Source organism: Mastigoproctus giganteus, chromosome 7 (assembly GCF_048544385.1).
Source record: "Mastigoproctus giganteus isolate SK-2022 chromosome 7, ASM4854438v1, whole genome shotgun sequence".
Classification (NCBI taxonomy): domain Eukaryota; kingdom Metazoa; phylum Arthropoda; class Arachnida; order Uropygi; family Thelyphonidae; genus Mastigoproctus; species Mastigoproctus giganteus.
In genome coordinates this window covers 204,197,895-204,215,503 of record NC_143581.1, presented here as the reverse complement: position 1 = coordinate 204,215,503, position 17,609 = coordinate 204,197,895, and the positions used below count along the sequence as shown (strand labels likewise).

At 37.1% G+C, this 17,609-nt stretch overlaps 1 protein-coding gene across 3 annotated transcripts in view; it reads right to left on the bottom strand.

Annotated features, from left to right (window-relative positions):
• Positions 1 to 17,609, bottom strand: part of LOC150083606 (endoplasmic reticulum-Golgi intermediate compartment protein 3-like) — a 103,574-nt gene that overhangs the window by 61,708 nt on the left and 24,257 nt on the right. For all 3 annotated transcript variants that reach the window (XM_090377378.1, XM_090377377.1, XM_090377379.1), the window contains exons 4-5: positions 16,386 to 16,417; positions 688 to 755 (exon numbers count right to left, since the gene is read on the bottom strand). In XM_090377378.1, the coding sequence (XP_090233504.1) occupies positions 688 to 755; positions 16,386 to 16,417 (100 nt within the window). The remainder of the gene's footprint in view (positions 1 to 687; positions 756 to 16,385; positions 16,418 to 17,609) is intronic.

Genomic DNA, 17,609 nt, shown 5'->3' with positions numbered 1-17,609 from the left:
CCCGGATACCTGCACAGCCAGAAAATGTAGGTCTGTGTCCAGTTCATTACTGCTCCATTTTGTGAAATGCAAATGCCATGTGATGGATGTACCACTTCCAGTTGTATTCATGGCTGATGGAAATAGCAGTCTGTCTGATATATCATAAGTTTTAAACTGCAAAGTTCAGAAAACAGGCGTCTGTGCAAGGAGCTGACTGGGATTTTTAAGGTCATAAAAGGGTTGATAAAACTTAATGATAGATGAATATTTTTTCTTTTTAGCATGATGCCAAAAAGGGGGTGAGGTACAGATTCAAATTAAGGATAGATAAACCTGTAGACTTGATGTAAGAAAATTTGCCTTCAGAGTAATGAACTACTGGAAGAAGTTAACATCTAGCCTTGTAGACATGGAACCTACATAGATGTGAAGAGGGATTAAAAATATATTTGTAAGAATTATATAAGATAATATAAAATTGGATGCTTTCTGATTTTTATTTGTTCATTTTTTTGACAGAATGATGCTAAACTTGCTTTGTTTCCTTGCATTATTCTGACATTTTAATATTAACTCATGCAAATAAAATAATTTTAAACTTATGTAATCATAAGTTTAAATTTATCGAATCTAATAAATAGATAAACAGATGATAAACAGAGACTATAAAATACATAAAACCCAGTGTATAATGAGTATGCTTACTTTTTATGTTCTGTTTCTGCTCCATAACAACTTTCACATCTATTTGGATCTAAGGTGGTTGTAATTACCTGGGGGGTAAAAAAAAAAAAATCTGAATTATGCACAATTTTTTTCTTCCTATGGCTCACAGCTCTCAGTTCAGTTTCAGAAACCAAATATTTGTAAGGAACAAACAAACAAACAAAAAAAAAAAAAGTAGTAATAAAAAAGTCTCTTTACTACTCTGTTAATAGTAAATGAAGTTTCTTAATTTAATGACTTCAAGAAATATTCTTGCTATAATCAATAAGAAAATCAGTTGGTTGTGTAATAACCATCCTACAAAATTTTCTCTTAAGTGATTAGTTTCCTCTCACTGGATCTTAGCCTATCAAATTTATCACTTAACTGACCTACAGTTTCAAAATCAGTTACAACCTTTGATGCTATAGACACTTCTCAGAAGTGTTTTTGTTTCCATGGCTATCCCTAGACATTAAAAAGGTGTCAACTTTGGACCACAAGACTAAGCCTTAAATTACAGTCATCCCTCGATTTGCACGGTTTTTTTTATTGTGCGGTCAGGTATTTACTACCAAAATTTTATATTGCATGGAGAGTTTCGCTACCTGCGGGATTTTTTTTTTTTTTTTTTTTAATGAAGCTTCAAAAATAGAAATAAAGAGCAGATTTTGAAAATTTAATTAATTTTTTTTTTTACATGATTGAAGATTTCATTGAAGGAGAAACACATTTCACCATAATAACTTAAAATCCCACAGATCTAGCTGTCAGTATTATTGCAAATGCAGTAAGATAGAGTTTACTACCAGTTTATAATTAGATGCACTAACAGAAAAGCCCAATAAACTGGAAAGTGCATATTGTTTTTATTGTTTTATGGTCATGACCTCCAGAAATGTGCTTTAGAAAAAAAGCCACAAAAGGTGTTCATGTTGTTGTTTGGGTTTTTTTTAGAAGCATTAGCAACTAAGGCCATATTGCTCCAGGAATATGCAGTGGTCATTCCCTGACCTTTCTGCATCCTCCGTATTTGGTGGTCACAGGCTCAAACCCTGGTCTAACCAAGAAGATTGTGCTACGCACTGCTGCTCCTGCCCACGGAGGCGCCCCACAAAGATGTTCAAAACTGATTCTTATAACCAAACATAGCAATAAATGGTGGTGTTTGTCCAGTTAATTTTGAAACAACTTGCTCATCCAGGACCCCCTTCATCAGTTATCCTAGGTTAACTGTTCAGACAGAATTTTTTATTTTTGGTTCGCACAACGTAAAGTGTTTTAATCGGTATGCATTGCTTTGGCTGATTTAATATTTCTTGTCTATATAACGTGCATTTAATTAGTGCCTAAAATGAAGAAAGCTACAATTAAAAAAAATTTTAATTCACAGGAAAAATTAAAAATCATTAAGGAGTTAGAAAATAGCAAAAAGGTTGTGACATTGGCCAAGAAATACAGCATAAATGAATCTAACATTCGAGGAATTAAGGAAAATGCTGAGAAAATTAAAAGTTCAGCTATCTGAAACATCATTGGCTGCAAAAAGCACTACAAAAATGAGAAATCCATTAATAGAGAAAACTGAAAAATTACTTTCTTTCTGAATAGAAGATCTTAATCAAAAGATAATGCCTCTTACTTTAGATATTATTCGTGCCAAAGCTCTACAAATTTTTAATCGCTTGCAAGAAGAAGCCAATCCATCCAATACAGACATCTTTCAGGCCAGTAACGGTTAGTTTGAAAATTTTAAAAAACATCAGTCTTCACAATCTAAAATTAACAGGAGAAGCAGCCAGTGCAGATACAGAAGCTGCTTCTTTGTATCTGAAAATTTTCAAGGATGTTATTACGACTAAGGACTATCCAGCAAGTTAAGTGTTTAATGCTGATGACACCGGCCTATTTTGGAAGTGTATGCCAAGCCGAACATTCATTTCAAAAGAAGAGAAAACCACCCCAGGTATCAAAGCTGAAAAATATAGGTTAACACTTTTGTTATGTGCCAATGCAGAGGGCGACTAAGTGTAAACTGCTTCTAATTTATACATCAAAAAAGCCTGGATCACAGCTAAAATCTTTGAGGATTGGTTTTCAAATTGCTTTTGCATCAAAACAAAAAGATATTGCCTGAAGAAGAAGAAGAACATAGCATTCAAAATCTTGCTCATTCTTAACAATGCACCCAGTCATCCTGCACATTTGTCTGATCTTCACCCAAATGTGAAATTTACCTTTCTTCTAGCGAATACAAGTTCTTTAATTTAGCCAATGGATCAAGATGTTATAGCTTCCCTTAAACTTTATTACCTAAGAAGATCTTTTTTTTTTTACAATTGGTAGATTTTTTTTACAATTTTCACATTGTGCAAGAAGCTACTGATGGAATAGGCAGTCTTTCAATTCAAGAATATTGGTGGAATTATAACATTCTTGATGCTGTAAAAAATATTGAATTCGCGTGGGGTGAAGTTAAGAATTCAACAATGAATGCAGTGTGGAAAAAGCTGTGGCCACAAAGCTGCACTAATGAAGCCATGATTGAAATGCTGGAGGTACGGTAGTTGAGATTGTGAAAATTGGCAAAATGATTAGCAGAGAGAGATTTGAAGAAATGGAACCATCAGATATCACAGAAGTCCTTGAATCTCATAGAGAACAGTTATCAGTGGATGATATTTTTTCGCGATGTCAAGAAGAAGAAAACAAAACTGACAAAAATGATAAAATCTAAGATGCATACAAAAATTTGACTGCAAAGAGACTAGCTGAGTTTAAGACCGAGCAAATCAGCTTAGCCAAGAAACTCTGGATATGGATCCTAATTTGGAGAGGAATTTAAAATTTAGTTTTTTTTTTTTTTTTTTTTTTTGTGTACAGATATGAAACCCTCGTTATGTCATATAAACTACATCTCACATTGCGCGGATTTGGAATGCACAATGCTTTCCGGGAATGTAACCCCCGTACAAATCGGGGGATAACTGTACCTTGAAGGGTAATGCAAAAATGCAGCCCTTTATTTCAGCTAATCAAATTAACAAGTTCATGTAAACCTTGCATTAGTCAAATTTTTTACTATTTGAATACATTTGCTCCACAAGTATAATACTATATAACAAAAAAGTTTGCTTATTATTTTTTTTTTTTTTTTTTGCAGTTTTTATGATGGATGAAAATTATCAAGTTATCTTCAGGATATTATATAGGTCTGAAGCAGGGTAAAGCACAACATAATAAATTGATGGCACTAAGTTTTGCATTGAATATGAAATCTATTTTGATACACTGATGAGTGAGGTAATCAAAATATGTTGTGGGCATCTAATTTCTTCTGTGGTGGTTGCAGGTCAGCATAAAATGGATGGTTTTGTGGAATATCTTGAATGTGGAGAGAGCCGTCGCGATGAGTGCTACTTTTATGGTGGCTATACCGAAGTTTAAGTCTGCATCAAAAAGCAGTGTATTCCAACATACTATCTTCTATTGCTCTGCCACACAATGAAGGCTCCAATTCCCAATCCATCTTCCAAAGACTCTTCAGAATTAGATGATGAATCTGGTGAACAGATTAATTGAGATTACAGCAGAAGCCTATTCAAGTAAAGTGCCACATTTCCCTAATCAGCAAAGTTGGATGACTTAGTGAGGGACTTGGATATAACCCAAGTTCCTGTTGTGCACTCTGTTCATATAAAAGAATGCTATGGAAATCTGACTCATGCATTAGCAAAGGCACATGATGCAAGAAAACAAGCTTATATAGCATCAGCCAACAAAAAAAAAAAAAAAAAAACCACCCTTCTAATTTCACCCATCCACTTGCTCCAAATGTTTGTCTAGTTTTGTCTTGAATCTATTTAAGCTATCAACTTCTACAATGACAGATGGAAGTTTGTTCAGCAATCCACCACCTGCTGGCTAAAGGAAAACTTCCACACATCCATCCTACAACTGTCTTTCCTCAATTTAAATTTATACCCTCTCAGGTGATTATTCTGAGCAAGAGCAAGAATCCCATCGGCACTGAGCATGCTCAAACCATTCAAGGCTTTATACACCTCTATCAGATCACCTCGCAGGTGCCTAGTCTCCAGACACTGTAATTTGCAAAACTTAAGCCTTTCTTCGTAAGAGCAACCCTTTGTTCCATTCACTAATCTTGTTGCCCTTCTCTATACGCGTTCCAACAGCTCTACATCCTTCTTAAAATGAGGCCTCCAGACCTATAGATGCATTAGAGAAGACCAAATATGACCGGTATAAATGAATATCCATGTGGACTTCAAGATGTTGGAATTCCTTCGGGGTTTGCAAGGTGGTTTCACTAATTTCCCCTTGCTTTCTCTGCCTCTGGGACACAAGGGCAATAGATCATCATTATGTGTGTATGTGGTCTTTGGTGGCACCTAGACAGTCTAAATCCATCTAATTTTATTGTCTATAATATCCAAACTGGAATTACCACAGCCGGGAAGAGATAAAAAAAAACAAAAAACTTAAAATTCAGGTTGTATCCAGGCCACTTAGTCTCCAGGCAGCACCCAACACCTTGGGCAACTGCTGCCTAGTGCCTGTTCCAAGGCACGTAGAGTGCATAGGTCTACTATGCTAACAGCACAAAAATCCTGCAATGGTAAAAGTGCTAGACCAAATGGTGCCTGCAATTTAAACTTGATAAGTTGATTGAAAGTTATGAAAAATAGGATGCAGAAATGTCAATCAAACTCCATTACTTGCACTCTCATTTTTTTTTTTTTTTTTTCCAGACAAAATCTGGATGTTAGTGAAGAGCATGGGATGTTGAATCCATCAGGACATACAGTTAATGGAGAAGTGGTACCAAAGAAGGTGGGATGATGCTGTGCTATGACAAGCAACTATACCTGGTTCTTGGTTCAGGATGACCACACAACACAAAGGCATTCAAATGTATACTTTTGAGGAAATTGATTAACCTGAGGAGGGCATCTACTTTTTAATTTGCAATTTTATTTTATTGTTTTTATTAATATCGAATTACTGTGGACACAGAGTGAAACGGAGACAGAATAAATTATGACAAGTTTAATAATAGGAAAAATACATATATATATTAGATTAGATACATACAAAAAGCTTTCGGTTGTTTTTGTCAACCTTCAGCAGTCAAACTGACAGTTAAGAGTGGAACATGAGGGCATATACTGCCAATCATGTACATGAACTGGCAGTATATGCCCTCCTGTTCCACTCTTAACTGTCAGTTTGACTGCGGAAGGTTGACGAAAACAACCGAAAGCTTTTCGTATGTATCTAATCTAATATATGTATGTATTTTTCCTATTATTAAACTTGTCATAATTTATTCTGTCTCCATTTTGCTCTGTGTCCACAGTAATTCGATATTAATAATGAATCCAGAATGCACAGGCCTCTTTAATCATAATTTGTTTACTTGTGGCAAATATTAATACTCTATTCTGTACAGAATTTAATCATTGTTAATAAATCTGATACAGTATAATTGTATTGTTACTTTTCTTTTGTTTCTGGGCAAACCACTGATGCTAAGTTGTTGTTGTTGGGTTTTTAGGAGCATTAGCAACTAAGGCCATATTGCTCTGGGGATATGCGGTGGTCATTCCCTGACCTTTCCGCATTCTCTGTATTTGGTGGTCACGGACTCAAACCTCAGTCTAATCAAGAAGCGTGTGCTACGCACTGCTGCTCCTGCCCACCTGGCTACGAAGGCACCCTGATGCTAAGTACTCAATAACAGTACGAGTAATAGAAGGTCTCACATTGTTGCAATGCAGCATCTTACCCACTTGAATGCAATTGTGGTCGTTTGCGACGAATGTGATTTCACAAGGTGTGCAGTACAGTTCTTTAATAAAGTCCTGTAACAGTCGTATGATGTGGCACGACATGCTGGTAAACTATTTCTTGAATATGAAAAAAAAAAAAAAAGCCACAACTTTTGTTTTTTTGGTGTTGGTCATGATGTAGAATTCCAAACAGGGGTTTGTTGCTTACTCTCTGGGTTGAAATGATGAAGCCATGTCTCATCCACTATTATCATCTTGTGAAGAATTTCAGTAACTATCCATTGCAGCTCCTGACAAACTACCATGCATATTTGCTGTTCCTCAGGTGTGAGTAGTCTGGGAACCCAGCATGCACAAATGGTCATTGAGAATTCTGTGTGCACTTCCTACTGATATTTTCTCAACATCTCTGCCAGTTACCTTACTGTTATATAATGATCTTCTCTCACGATTACGGAAACAGTGGTTATGGTTTCTGAGGTGACAGAAGTGGTGCTCCAGAACTAACCACCGATTTCTGTGATCAAGTCATCGAGTCACATCAATCTTTAAACATTCTAAGCCAGCTGTGCTGTTGTGGTGTTTTCTGGTGCAAGGGCTATATAGGCCATATTGCACCTCCCAAATCAGTTTACTTTATATATAAAAACTGCTTGAGCAGCAGTTAACCAGCTGTGTGCTGTGCTTTATATGGAAGTGCAGATTCGCAATAAACCTCTTTAAAACATTTCATATGATATGCTTCAGCTAACGTTTTCTTGAGATGGAAACAAAATTTGAGAGCAGTATACTGTTCTTCACCTGTCACGTCCATTATTACATAGGTGAAGCTGAAGATGATTGCCATGGTCACACAGGTGACCAAGTCAACTGTGCTGTTGTTATTTGGTTTTTAGGAGCATTAGCAACTAAAGCCATATTGCTCCGGGATATGCGGTGGTCATTTCCTGACCTTTCCGCATCCTCCGTATTTGGTGGTGACGGGCTCGAACCCCGGTCTAATCAAGAAGCGTGTGCTAAGCACTGCTGCTCCTTCCCACCTGGCTACGGAGGCGCCAAGTCAACTGTGCAGTTGCTATGTTATGCAGCTTGGTTTGATCTTAAATCCACAGCTTAGCCAGAAATAGTATGCAGTATGATTGTTCGTGAAAAATTATAATCATTCTTTATTGAACAGCTCTCATATAAACTTCGGATTGTTGAGAAAGTCCCTCTAGGAAAGAGGAAATTGAGGGGAGTCCTACCCCAGGAAAATTTTTAGATCATTGTGCAAAATGCACCAAATTTTCAAATTTGGGTGGGGAGGGGATTCACAAAGTCTTAAATAGTTAGTTTTGAATTTTTTTTCCCTCTTAAGATCTGAAGAAAAAAAATTCTCATTTTGGCTGCTGTTACTTTTGTTGCTTGCCCTGCACTCCAGCTTCTTTGTTGTAGCGTGTTCAATAGTCACCTTTTTCTTTATTTGATACTTCAGTACTATTGCACTTACACAATACAATTCTCACAAATATGTATTCTCATTTCCCAGTGATGTTTTTAAATAATGGCATCATAAGCACTAATTTGACATTTCAAATTACAAAAGGGTAGTAAACGGGATAAAAATTTAATAGGTATTATTTCAGAATGTTTTATAAATATTTCCACAGTAAAAGCATGTTACCATCGTATTTCTTATTGAAATTTCTCTTTTTACTATTTATCATTTTTTTTTTTTATCTTTTTACTATTTATCTTTTTTTACTATAAAAACATGGCTAAATAAGCCATGTTTTTACATATTTGCTTGCATTAAAGTCTTAGAGGAGGCCTTTCTTATAAACAATAATGCTGACGCAGATGTCAATACTGATCACCTTGTTGGAGGTAAATAATTAGATTCATCTGTAAAAATTCTCTCACATTCATTCATAAAAACTGGCACTATCTCAAAAACATTTAGCAATGGTACAAATGTGGAAGGTAACCTTTTTTGACAATATTGTGTTCATGAAAATGAACACAATATTGTCACACTTCAAAGTGAAGATGAACAATCGCAGCCTTTTGTTCCCCAGAAATCCAAAATGAAAAAACAGGAACCAACTAATAAAAGACCAAAACGAAAGTATAATGACAGTTATTTGAATTTCAGCTTTACATGTGTTGGAAATAAAGATACTCCTGATGCACTGTGCACCATATGTAATAAAATATTAGAAACAGTTCTTTAGCTCTCGCCAAACTTGTGTTTCATGAATATGTTGCGAGATGAAAAGTGTTCTGTGACTAAAAAAGTTTGGGGAATGCTGTTCTAGAAGACTTGCACAAATACTGAGTTCTCTTGAATTTTTTGGTGATGCATGATATATATTGTGAAGTTTCTCCATAAATGACTGAAACCTATTAAAAAGTGCAAAAGATCAATTGAATCTGCAACAAAAAGTATAAGTGATGATTAGCATAGTTGCAAATCAAAATCGATGGAAACATGGTTTTTACTACGATAGTGATGCAACTTTTCCAACCAAGCATTACTGCCACACCATCACAAGTAAATTCAACAAAATTTTTGCTTAAATAATCTTGTCTAAATCTTAACAATCAAAGATTATCTATCAAAGAACTGAAAATTGTTTTAGCAGTGACATCATGAGTTCAATTAAGTTGATAAATAGATTCACAGGATTTCTTATTACTTCATTATTTTCATTACTTGGAGATAAAATACATATAAAAATAATTAAATTTGATGCTTGACTCAGCATGGTGCTTTCATCGATTATCAAAGAAACTTTTAGGTCTCTGTCTATAATGTTAAAAATTATTTTTTCATTTCTTTATTAATATGGTTTATTATATTTATGTATGCATTACTAGAATGAAGTATATGACCCATTTCAATGCCATTCAGTTTAAAAGTCATAACATGCTTGATTTTTTTTTTTTTTTTTTTTTTTTAGCTACTTTATAAGCAGTTAAAAATATTTTTTCCATAATTTCACTATTATGAGATACTGCCTTAAAAAATATTTTCTAAAAAATCTTCTTTTCCGATTCTTCTGTAAGCTCTAATGCAGTTTTGTGAGATACACTTTCTTTATGTTTGAATTTTTTTTTCCTTAAAAACATTAACTGCTGTTTTCTTGTTACCCCATTGGAAGCAGTTTGCATATTTATCCATTCTTTTAAAATTCTCAGTCCAATTTCCTTTTCAACTCCCAATGTTCCAATATATTTACAGACTGAACGGCCCAAGTTCGTGTTTTGTGTAATCAACCATTTATTTTTCATGCAAAATTTATTTTTCTGTTCCGGATTCCAGCAATCTGGATAATCAGTTGATTGTGCACAAATGTTAATAGCAGAATGGGACTTAATAGTATCTTCACTAGATTCCTTGAAAATAACTTCATCAGTCTGATCAACAAGTTTAATTTTTTTCTGTCGGAAAACTGCTAGCTTGGGGGGGGGATACATGGACTAATAGATTAACAGCAGCCGTTGGCAGAGGTGAAAGTGATTCTTGCACTGCTTCTATTGGAATGAGCATAAGCCTGGAAAACAAGATGCAGGGTATTTCAGAGACTGCTGGGAGTCATTGCAGTACAAGTAAACACATGGGTTGTGTTAGGGTAGCTAAGAACAGGAACAGGTACATGTATACTTGCGTATACACCAATGCCAGGAGCTTGGAAAATAAATTTGATGAATTTGAGGTGTTGGTAAAAACATCAAAGGCAGATATTGTTGGGATATCAGAGACATGGTGTCACACATATAAGGAATGCAGAACTGGAATTTGGGGGGGTACAATGTGTACAGGAAGGATAGACAGGATAGGAAGGGGGGAGGAGTTATGCTATTAGTTAAGAAACTAAAAAAATCCAGGGAAGTGCAGCCAGTGGACATCGCTGGACAGTATAATGTCGAGTCAGTTTGGCGTGACTTAAGCACTGGGAGATCAAAATTGAGAGTGGGGGTGTGTTATATAACTAACGACTCTGATGACTTAAAAAAAAAAAAAAAAAAAAAAAAAAAAAAAAATTGTACAGGGAAATAGAGCAGGCGAGTAAATCAGAGAGTCTTATAATGGGGGATTTTAATTTCCCAGATATTGACTGGAATTTGTGCGTTGGTCACTCACACACTAGCAAGGCTTTTGTGGATTTATTGGATGATTGTTTTCTACATCACCATGTTTGTGAGGCAACTAGAGGGAGTAATACTCTTGATCTGATTATCAGTAGTGATTCTTCATACATTAAGAATCTGCAGATAAAGGAACCACTAGGTAGTAGTGATCACATTATGCTGAAGTGGGATTTACTCAAAGAGGTAAGTTTTTTTTTTTTTTCGGTAGTTGTTGGCGCATAGGCTTCTGTGGCCATAATGCACCTCCCAAGGTTTTTGCAGTACTTTGATCCAAGCCCGAGGCGGGAATCGAACCCACGACCTTTGGGTTGCCAGGGAGGCACTTTACCCACCTGGCTAGCCCGGTCGGCAAAAGGTAAGTACCATCAGGAGTAAAGGGAAAGGTTTTTGCTTTCGTAAAGGCGACTACGGTGGTCTGAGACAGTACTTAAATTCTATATGGTGGGACCAACTGATGATGTAACCAACAGCAAATTCAAAATGGGAGGCATTCAAAGAATATCTTGGAAGCTAATAGGCTTTAGATACCAACTAAGAAATATTGTTCAGGATTTAGGCCTAAATGGATGTCAGATGAACTAATGAGACATATGGCAGAAAAGAAAAATGCATGGGATACATATAAATTAATGAGCGACATGGAAGCCTATGATAGGTATAAGCTGGTCTGTTAACCAAGTCACAAAGAAGATTAGGCAGGCAAAGGCAGATTATGAGAAATCCTTGGCAAAGCCTGCAAAGGAAAACAGGAAAGAGTTCTTTACCTATTTAAAAACTCTAGAAGGAAAGGGATGAATCAGATTGGTCCACTGGATATTGATGGTTTAACTTGATGATCCTGCTCAGGTGGCTAACAAACTAAATGAGTAATAAAACAGGCCTACGTGCTCTGGATTCATAATGCGAAAATTTATTTTTATTTATTTTATTTTTACACAGAGCATTAATAAACTACAATAAATAAATTAGCTTTTGGCTGGGTGGCAGCCTTCATCGGATTAAAATACTGAATGGCAGTTGGAATAGAGATGCACTGCCAGGATGGTGCGTGAGGCACGTGGTTAATTGTTTGTTGATGTTTGTGGCTGTGACGTATGGTGGTGACGTGGCCAGCGTTTGTCTATGGATAGAATTACTGACTCTGTGATGGGGTTAACTTGACAACCACTGTTCCTGTTCAAAGCGGTGTCCGAGCATTTTATATTTAGCGATTCCAACCAGGTACGCCTCAGGTGATGGTGGGACCTGTCCACAACCACGACATTGCGGTGTGGGTCGATGTCGTGGTGGGTTGTCCAGACATGCTCGGCGATAGCTGAGTGTTCTACATCGGCCAAACGGATCGCCTTTTTATGTTCTGAGAGACGTTTCTCGAGTCGACGTCCAGTCTCTCCAAAGTAGCAGCTCATGCAGTCACAGCAAGAGATGCGATAGACCAAACCACTCTGTAGAAGGGTGGGGACAGGTGTTTTTATGTTGGAAAGGAGAGAACGCAGTTTCTTGCCTGGGAGTTGGATGCACTTTATCCCATGCGATCTTAGGATTCTACCGATCTGCTATGACAGGTTTGGGTAGTATGGGATGAATGCCCTCGTGGATGACTCGTCACTGTTGGCGTTGCTGTTGGTCGTCACGTTGTCGCGTGCTTCTAGATCACACCTGTCAAGGACGTCGATGGGGTAGCCACACCTCGTAAGGTCTACTTTGACTCTGGTGATCTCTTTCCGTCTTTCATCTGCGGAGCTGGAGTGTGTCCAGGCGCGAGTTAGCAAGGTTCGGTCAGTTGAGAGGAGGTGGCCCCGTGCGTGTGCTGACTGGAAGTTGGTAAATTGGCCAGCACACATAGGCTTACGATAAATGAGCTTACGATAGCTTACACATAGCTTACGATAAATAGCTTACAAAAAGCTTACGATAAATAGCTTACACATAGGCTTACGATAAATAGCTTACACATAGGCTTACGATAAACTAAATGAGTATTTTGCATCGACATTCACACATGAGGAATTATTCAGGGAGGGGAATGCTAGAGGTGTATTCAACTCTGGCAGTAAGCTAGATAATCTTGTAATAACTGAGAGTAAAGTGGAGGAGAAATTGTTGAAGATAAATATAAAAAAGGCACCCGGGGTGGATGCCTTTTATCCAGTTATCTTAAAGGGGGCAGCAAAGGAAGTAAGCAAACCCTTAGCCATAATTATGAGATCTTTCTTGGACTCAGGGGAGATGTGCCCATGGACTGGAGATGTGCAAATATGATCCCAATTCACAAAGGAGGATCAAAGGGCAACAAGTAATTATAGATCTGTTACTTTAACTTCTGTTCCAGGGAAATTAATGGAGGGACTGGCTGGTTAAAGAAGCACTGTAGGATCATACAGACAAGACTTCAGTTATAGCTCGGACACAGTATGGTTTTGTTAAGGGCAAGTCTTGTCTGACCAATTTGATTGGACTGGATGCAGGGAATAACTTTGATATCATATATTTGGATCTTAGAAAGGCTTTTTATATGGTTGCACATGGAAGACTGCTGCACAAATTGGAGTAGTGTGGCATTGGAGGCAAATTGCTGCTATGGATAAACGGATGGTTGAGTGGGAGAAGACAGAGTGGTAATCAATGGACACTGCTCTTCGTGAACTATTGTTATTAGTGGAGTCCCTCAGTGTTCAGTGTTGGATCCATTGTTTTCTGTACTTATAGATGATATTGATGATGGTATATCAGGCTTAATGTCCAAGTCTGCAGACAATACAAAGGTTGGCAGGGTTGTTAAGGTCACTAATGACAGTATGCTGCTGCAACAAGATCTAGAAAAGTTGAGCAGATGGACTGAGCGGTGTCAAATGAAGTTTAACATTGACAAATGTAAAGTACTACATATGGGAAGCAGTAACCCCAGCATAACGTATCAACTCTGTGATACTACACTGACAATGATAGAGAATGAAAAGGACCTGGTGGTAATTGTGCAGGCAGATATGAAGTTTTCTGAGCAGTGCAGACAATCTGCAAGAGTAGCTCATGGTGTCTTGTCAATGATATACAGGAACTTTTCTGGCCGGGATAAGGAGGCAATTATCCCCTTGTATAAGGCAAAGGTCAGGCCACACCTTGAGTACTGTATACAGGTCTGGAGGCCTCATTTTAAAAAGGATGTGGAGTGTTGGAACGAATACAGAGAAGGGCAACTAGATTAGTGAATGGTACGAAGGGTTGCTCTTAGGAAGAAAAGGCTTACGTTTTGAAGTTTACAGTGTCTGGAGACTAGGCACCTGCAAGCTGATCTGATTGGGGTGTATAAAGGCTTGAATGGTTTGAGCATGCTCAATGCTGATGGAATTCTTCCTCTTGCTAAGAATAATCACCTGAGAGGGCATAAATTAAAATTGAGGAAAGATAGTTGTAGGATAGATGTGTGGAAGTTTAGATTGGTGGATCAGTAACCCCAGCATAACGTATCAACTCTGTGATACTACACTGACAATGATAGAGAATGAAAAGGACCTGGGGGTAATTGTGCAGGCAGATATGAAGTTTTCTGAGCAGTGCAGACAATCTGCAAGAGTAGCTCATGGTGTCTTGTCAATGATATACAGGAACTTTTCTAGCCGGGATAAGGAGGCAATTATCCCCTTGTATAAGGCAAAGGTCAGGCCTTACGTTTTGAAGTTTACAGTGTCTGGAGACTAGGCACCTGCAAGCTGATCTGATTGGGGTGTATAAAGGCTTGAATGGTTTGAGCATGCTCAATGCTGATGGAATTCTTCCTCTTGCTAAGAATAATCACCTGAGAGGGCATAAATTAAAATTGAGGAAAGATAGTTGTAGGATAGATGTGTGGAAGTTTGGATTGGTGGATCAGACTTACATCTTTTGTTGTGGAAGTTGACAGCCTAAATAAATTTAAGGCTGAGCTGGACAGGTATTTGGAACGAATGGATCGGTGAAATGGGAGCAGGTTTTTTTTTTTAATTCCTAGATATTGACTGGAACCTGTGGGTTGGTCACTTGCAAACTAGTAAGACTTTTGTAGATTTATTGGATGATTGTTTCCTGCAGCAGCATGTTCGAGAGGCAACCAAAGAGGATATTACTCTTGATCTGGTTATCAGCAGTGATCATTTGTGTATTAAGAATTTGCAGATAAAGGAACCACTAGGTGGCAGTGATCACAGTGTATTGATGTGGGATTTACTTAAATATATAATTACCATCAGGGGTAAAGGAAAGGGTTTTTGCTTCCGTAAAGGTGAGTACAGTGGTCTCCGACAGTTTTTAAATTCTGTACAGTGGGATCAACTGATGATGTTACCAACAGCAAATTCTAAGTGGGAAGCATTCAAGGAATTAATCGTTGAAGCTACTAAAACTTTCATACCTATTAAGAAATACTGTTCAAGGTTTAGGCCTAAAATGGTTGTCAAATGAACTAATGAGACTTGTGGCAGAGAAGAAATATGCATGGGATGCATATAAATTATCAGGCAACACAGAAACCTATGGCAGATATAGGCTAGTCTGTAATCAAGTCACAAAGGAGGTTAGACAGGTGAAAGCAGATTACAAGAAATCTTTGGCAAAAGATGCAAAGAGTTCTTTACTTATGTAAAGAAAAACAGCAAGGATTTCTTTACTTATATAAACTCTAAAAGGAAGGGAATGAATCTGATTGGTCACTTGATATCGATGGTTTGACTGTTGATGATCCTGCTCAGATAGCAAACAAACTGAATGAGTATTTTGAATCTCATTCACACATGAGGAGGGGTGGCCAATGAGCTGATCATGATCTACCATTCGATCGCGGATTTAATTTCGGTCGATCATGACGAATTTTAAATATACAGTCGTCCCTCAATTTGTGCACCTTGTGCAATAAAATTTTTGAGATGGTAGATCGCGGCACATTTTGAAGGAAAAAAGTAGATCGCATCACAAATTAAGTTGGCCACTCCTGATATACAGGAATTTTGCTAGCAGGGAAAAGGAGGCGATTGTACCTCTGTATAAGGCAATGGTCAAACCATGCCTTGAGTACTGCATACAGATCTGGAGATCTCATTTTAGGAAGGATGTAGATTTGCTTGAGCATGTACAGAGGAAGGGCAACAAGATTGGTAAGGAGAATGAATTGATCCTCTTACCAAGAAGCTTATGTTCTGCAAACTGCAGTGCCTGGAGACTAGGCACCTGCAAGGTGATCTGATTGAGGTGTATAAGGCCTTGAATGGGTTGAGCATGCTGAATTCTGATGGGATTCTTCCACTTGTTCAGACTATGAACCTAAGGGGGCATAAATTCAAATTGAGGAAAGACAGATGTAGAATAGATGTGCGGAAATTTGCCTTTAGCCAGCAGGTGGTTTATTGCTGGAACAAACTTCCATCTGTTGTTGTGGAAGTTGATAGGTTAAATAAATCTGAAGAACTGGACAAACATTTAGAGGGAATTGTTCTGTAAATTTTTTTTTGGCTGATGCTGCATAAGCTCATACACTTGCTTTCTTGCATCGCATGCCACTACTACTACATACACAGGGACCCATACTGAAACTATAGCATAATCAACACCAGCACAATGAGTCAGAACTATTGCTTTGTTTTCATTTATTAGTGAACTATTAATAAAATTTTTGCAACAAATACTAGGAGACCAGTTACACAGCAGTGAAACTTCTTTTCTTCCCACAGAAAAATTTATAAATATTTTATGAATTAATATTATTTTTGTTAATAAACTTACCTCTCCATTTTCCTTGGAAGATTCCCCTAAAGCTAGAAAAGAAAGAAGGATATTTTCCAAGCAATCCAATTATCCTAAGACATCAACAAATAGACAAGATTTTATATTCATAACTACTTATTACATTGTCTTTATTTACACAGTTTCTATTTTCATTTAATATTAATAAAATGAATCTGTTCTGTCTGCAGATGCACAGGATAAAAAAAAAACTTTCCCAGTACTTTCTAAACCTATTCCACACAAATCCTTGTTTATCTTTTAAGTATAATATAAAGTTTGGACTAAAAACAACAAAATCCTTTTACATTTGGTGATAGTGCACACACAGTTTGCAGTCTGAATTCATTATACTTTTATAGCTCTAGCACTGATTTCATCATTCAGAGACTCATAATTTTGCTTTAATGGAGAGCCAGTTAACATAGAAACTCTCAGAAAGCCATTCATTCATTTGTTCTTATTATAAAGTTAAACCTTAACAGTTACACCTCTAAGGCTGAACTTTCTTCATGTACTCTAAGGTAGAGGATGGTTATGCCAAGAAAGAAAGATGTATGGAAACATGTTCCAATTGCTTTATACCCAGAAAAAGTCTTTATTGCATGTTGGTATTCTCACATTTCCTGTGGGAATTTACAGTTGTATTTATTTGAAGACACAGGTAGAAGTTAACTACAATATTTCTTCGATTCAAAGACACACTTTTTTCCCCCTGTAAACTTCTCTAAAAACGGGGTGCATCTTAGAATCGCAGTTTTTTCGAATTTTCCTGCGCTTTGCACAGCCCACACGTTTTGTTTTTACGTCGAAACCCTGCCTCTAAGTTATCGCATTCTCCAATTCTATTGGAGAATAAAGTGGCGTGGGTGATTTCACACGCTTTTGAAATGTGAAGCCACCATTATTTCATTATAGTGGAGCTCACTCAGTGAAAACTAAAATGTTTTGTTTGTATCTTCGAAAGTATGTAAGAAGTGGAGTTACTGTATTTCGTTAATTTTGATCCCGTACTGCACATTAAAATGTCAAAAAGATTCCACTATGAAGCTGCAGTGAAACGAAAAATTATTGTGTATGCAAAATAACATGGAAATAGAGCTGCGGGGCGGCATTTTGACATTAGTGAAGTAAATGTTTGTCATTGGAAAAATGATCGCAATTCCATATTTTCATGCAAAGCAACAACCAACTGTTTTACAGGGCCTAAGAATGGAAGATTTC